At 30.1% G+C, this 5,414-nt stretch overlaps 1 protein-coding gene across 1 annotated transcript; it reads left to right on the top strand.

The window, feature by feature from the left end:
- Window positions 1-3,490: 3,490 nt before the first annotated feature.
- On the top strand, window positions 3,491-4,793 carry LOC108486947 (expansin-A4). The gene is made up of 3 exons (XM_017791119.2): window positions 3,491-3,732; window positions 3,810-4,122; window positions 4,199-4,793. Exons 1-3 carry the CDS (start codon window positions 3,573-3,575, stop codon window positions 4,500-4,502), a joined length of 777 nt encoding a protein of 258 aa, XP_017646608.1. The 5' UTR covers window positions 3,491-3,572; the 3' UTR covers window positions 4,503-4,793.
- Window positions 4,794-5,414: the final 621 nt, after the last annotated feature.

Genomic DNA, 5,414 nt, shown 5'->3' on the forward strand with positions numbered 1-5,414 from the left:
TTTTAAGTTTGATTAGTTATTTTTAACAGTTTAACTTTTAAAGTTGAAGATATTGTTTAAGTATATCCAAATATTTATATTTAAAAGATGTTTTTACAAGATTTTTAAGAAAGATATTATATCTGATTGTTGGATTTGATTATATTATTTTATGATTTTTGGTGAGATTTTAGTTTTAAGTCTTAGTTATAATTTAATGCATTATGTTTAAAGTTATTTATTATTTAAAATATTATTATTATCAATGACATGAAACTCATTTTAAAACATAATTTAAAAATGAGACCCAATCTAAATATAACTAAAACGGAAGTATTTTGAAAGTCAAAGAAATGGAAGTATTTTGAAAGTTAAAGAACTATCCAAGAATTAAAAGTTTCCATATATACTCTCATACATTCTTTTATATAATTAAAGAGGAAGTATTTTTGTATTTTCCTCTATTTCATGTTTTTATAAATAAAAATATAATATTTTTAATTTCTTGTAATTTTATATAATTTTATATGTTTTACAGAATTTAAAGTTTTTTAGAATGTTTTTTTTTTCCATTTTTTGATTTAAGAAAATAGCAATTGAGTGACGTGGCTCGCCATGTCATCTTCTTTCAACGTTGCTAAGGATTGGGGTAAAGTGATACATGGTGGAAACTTACATACCAAACCAATAAAAAAATTCTTTTAACTATCAAACTGATAATTAGGTACAACTTTGGGGGCAAATAATATATTTACCCTAAATGTTTTAACATGATGAATGAACTTGCAGTACATCTGGGTGAGGCTTCAGTTATGTTTAGAGCCCAGATTTTATGAAATTATCATTGGCCCACCACCACTCAAATTATATCCCAAGTTTAAATGTTTGGGCTATGAGATAATATAGGATCCATTTCAAAGTTAGAGTTGAGTAAGTAAAATCAAAAAACGAATCACGGTGTTCAAATGGTTTACAAAATGCAATTTCAAAAATTGTTATTATTCGAAGCCGGATTAAATTTTATTTTTTATTTACTGTGTAATTAATTTAAATTTTTATGACATACAAATAAATATTTTATATTTAAAATAATAAAAGTAATCTTAGGTGTGTTTAGGTGAGAATTTTGTAGGATGAAATTCATTGGTATCAAAGTTTTCGAAATTTTAAAATAAATTTATTTATTTGGATAAATATATTTGAAATTTTTAAAATTTTTGAGTAATTTCAAAAGAGAATTTTAATAGCCTAAATTTTTTTTCAAGTTCCATTTAAATAGATGGTTTTCAAAATTTCCCACAATTTTATTTGATTAATACACATGATCTCACTATAAGGTAAAATTTAAAATTTAAAAGTTATTTTATTTAATTATAATATATATTTTTAAATTTATTTTATTAAAACTATTTATATTTTTTTACAAATATAATGATATCCATATTCCATTTTTATATTATTTATTTTTAATATAATTATTATTTTTAATTATTTTAAAATTTTAAATTTCCATTAACCTAATTTTTTCTAAATAAATTATTCATATAAATAAAGAAATTTAAAATACTAACATTTTAAAATCTCAAAAATTAGTTATTCGAAAATTATTGTTTTCTGAAATATATATATGAAAAATACTTTAAAATTTTATCAAATAATATTTAAAATCTATAAAATAAAGTTCATTTTGTCAACATAAATTTAGAAATAAAAATCTAAAAATTAATATGAAAAAATTGATAACCAAACTAAACTAAATTATAATTAAAAGTTCAAAAATTTAAAAATCCCGATTGAACCAGTATCACCCTAAATTAGATGAGGTCATATTTAACATATTAGAAAATGAAACTCTAGAAAAATATATAAAAGTAAATTTATTGGCGAGAGATTAGACAAAGTCAATGCACCCCTCAATGAATAGATATTATTCCCAATGAAAGTTTCGTTTTCAACTCTACCAAAAACTCAAAAGTCTCAAGAGACGCGGCCTGAATCGTGACTGGGTAGCGGGTAACAATACTACAACCCATAAGTGCTTTATAGCGTATAGATCATGGGTTTAGCTTTGGATCCCATAAAGTACAAATACTGAGGTTTCTTTAGTGAATGATCATGCATGGACACATGATGTCTCTTTTTAGGCATTTGACAAACTCGTCATTTTTTCATACAATTTCTTTGGTCACTTAAATTCTCAATAAAATTAGAAAACAGCCCTCAAAAATAATATTGATACGTTGAAAGATTTATCAACTTTCGACCATCGACACTTTAAAAAACTAGAAAGTTATAATTTTTTTTTCAAAAAAACTATAATACCTCTCTAGTTTTAGCTAATTAAATTTTTATTATTTTATTATTTTATTGTTATTAAAAGTGTAACTTGCACTCAACTATTAGTAAGTTTACGTTTTGATCACTTAATTTCAGAAAGTTAAAAAATGGTCTTTGAACTATTCGAAAATTTTCATTTAAATTACTGGAATATTTAAAAGTTTTTATTTAAGTCACCGGGCTATTAAGTTTTTTTTTTAAAATTCGATTAGCAAGTTTCAAGCTACGATTCGATAAGTGGTACAATGGATTTATACTTATTGACAAATAGAATATACATTAGGTCCAAGTTGATATTACGGTTAGTGTTGAAAATCGAAAAAAAAATTGTTTAGATTTTAATTCATAGATTTATGACTTCAAAGCTGGTTCATGAAAAAGAACTAAAGTGTAAGAGGGAAGGAAAAAAAGATCTTTTGATTGGCACAAACAGTGCGAACAAAAAAGACCACACAACAACAATTTTAACAATATACTAATTTAAATGAAAAATTTTCAATAATTTAATAAGTTAACCGAGGAAAACTTACTAAGAGTTAGTAACCCCTGTTAAAATAACTTTCATGAAGTAATAAAAACTTTTAGTACGTATCATCTTATATAGAACAATTTCTATTTTCAGAAAGTCAAGAAAATTGTATTCTAGAAAATGGCGACTTCTTCACCTTCAGTCCTTCCCTGATCGGCGCTTGTGAAAAACGAAAAACCTGAGTCTGATTGGCTGACTGAAAATGAACCTACTCATCACCATTCACTATTACCAACTTCAAATGATAGGGGAATTAACTGGTAAAGTGTAACTCCACCGATGGTTGAGGTGGTTGGCTGGAGTTAAATGAGATTTTTTTAGTTTTGTTTCAAGTGGCTTCAATTGCAAGCAATTAGGAGACTGCGCTGGAACAACCCCTCGCTCAACCTTCCGCCATTGTTATGGTTTAATTAAACATTATGTTTCCATCCATCTATATTTATATCCATTAAAACAAGTCGTTGAGCAAATAATGGATACTGGATACCATCATATCTATGATTAAAATTTTGCATGTGCCCTTTTAATGTATAGCTTAAGCCTTAATTATCCTCCAAATTTGTACTCTTTCACCACTTAATTAGCTACGTACGTTACTTAGCGTTGCTTGTCATCTTCTGTACTACAAACTCTTTCTCATTTTGTATAAATAGCTATACACTTTTTCTCTCCTCAAATCAATAAGGTTAGGTCAGCCAATTGTTTGAGCTAGCTAGCTCTTACTCAAATGGCAACCAAAACGATGATGTTGCAAATATTTCCACTTTTCTTCTTTTTGTTCAGTGTCTGCAACTCCATTTTCCTTGGTGCTAATGGAGATGACAATGGTGGTTGGCAAACTGCCCATGCCACCTTCTACGGTGGTGCTGATGCTACCGGCACAATGGGTGAGTTTCAAACTTTCAAACCATTACCTACATAAAAATCTCTAGGCTATGTTCTTAATTTGTGATGTTCTCTATAGGGGGAGCTTGTGGTTATGGAAACCTGTACAGTCAAGGGTATGGAACGAGCACAGCAGCTTTGAGCACTGCACTTTTCAACAATGGCTTGAGCTGCGGTGCCTGCTACGAGCTCCGGTGCAACAATGATCCTCAATGGTGCATTAGTCGAACCATAACCGTGACAGCCACCAACTTTTGTCCACCTAACTATGCTTTATCTAGTGACAATGGCGGGTGGTGCAATCCCCCGCGAGAACACTTTGATTTGGCCGAACCGGCATTCTTGCAGATAGCAGAATATCGAGCTGGAATCGTCCCTGTTATGTTCAGAAGGTGGTGAATAAAACTCAATTCAAATCATCACACTCTTTAAGGTATGTTAAACTGTTGGGTGTTTAACCTTTTGCAGGGTGTCATGTGTGAAGAAAGGAGGCATCAGGTACACCATGAATGGACATTCGTACTTCAACATGGCGTTGATAACGAACGTGGGAGGTGCAGGGGATATAACGTCAGTGTCCATCAAGGGTTCCAGAACAGGATGGCTACCTATGTCCAGAAATTGGGGCCAAAACTGGCAGAGCAATGCTTACCTTAACGGACAAAGCCTCTCTTTTAAAGTGACTGCCAGCGATGGCAGGACTATCACAGCCTACAATGTAGTGCCTGCTGGTTGGCAATTCGGACAAACTTTTGAAGGAGGCCAGTTTTAAGACAATATTATAGTGTCTGTCTAATATAAAACTGGAATTGACATATTACTTATATAAGGCACATGAGCGTTTTATGCCGAGGTAGCAAAATGGCGCCCGCTGGCTTTATGTGTGAAATAGGCGAGCAAGTGCCATTAGCCTATAATCTATACATTTCTTATAGTGAACCAAACTATTAAGTTTGAACTCTAGAGGATATATCCATAATGTCTGAAATTTGTTTGTTGATGATTGACCATGATATTTATGGTTTTCATTATTGAAATACCTTTTTTTATAATTTATAAATAATGGGTCATTTATTTTTGCAAGTCTTTTCGACATATTTTATGATTTATCAACTAATGTCATTAATCAAAATTATGATGCAATATTGAATCAGGAGTGTATAAATGAATTATTGAGACATCATATAAGATATAAAAGATGCATCATCTTTTTTAAGTTGAGCACTCATATAGTAAGATTAAGCCCCTAATATAAGTTACTATTTCAGTGGTGCATATGTTGAATGGTAGCTTTGTTGAGGCAAATAATTTTGCCCAAGGTGCTATGTAGCAGAGAGCGGGATGTAGCAGAGAGCGGGAGTTGCACATTTGTCATACTTCTAGGGAGCCAAACCATGCAATGGATTTCATGGCCAAGATAGTCTTTGGGGTCGGGACTCCCAAAATTTTAATTAGTCCCTCATTCGAGTTTTTCTAAATTTTCAAATATTTTAATTGGACTCCTCTAACTTTTCCTTTTTACTTCTCATTAAGCCTTCAAAAGTTTTTAAATTTTAATTAGATTTACTTAAATTTTTGAAAATTCGTATAAAAACTCTCAAACTTTTAGAAAATTTAGTTACATCCCAAAAAACTTAATGTCAAAGCCCAAAATTCACCACGGAACCGATCTACAAATGATGAT

The sequence above is a fragment of the Gossypium arboreum genome, chromosome 10, assembly GCF_025698485.1.
Source record: "Gossypium arboreum isolate Shixiya-1 chromosome 10, ASM2569848v2, whole genome shotgun sequence".
NCBI lineage: Eukaryota > Viridiplantae > Streptophyta > Magnoliopsida > Malvales > Malvaceae > Gossypium > Gossypium arboreum.

What these genes read in the sequence shown, in the direction of transcription:
- LOC108486947 (XM_017791119.2), top strand. Translation starts at nt 3,573, where the DNA reads ATGGCAACCAAAACGATGATGTTGCAAATATTTCCACTTTTCTTCTTT. An exon ending in TGATGCTACCGGCACAATGG is followed by an intron (nt 3,733 to 3,809) that starts GTGAGTTTCAAA and finishes TGTTCTCTATAG; the next exon opens with GGGGAGCTTGTGGTTATGGA. An exon ending in GTCCCTGTTATGTTCAGAAG is followed by an intron (nt 4,123 to 4,198) that starts GTGGTGAATAAA and finishes AACCTTTTGCAG; the next exon opens with GGTGTCATGTGTGAAGAAAG.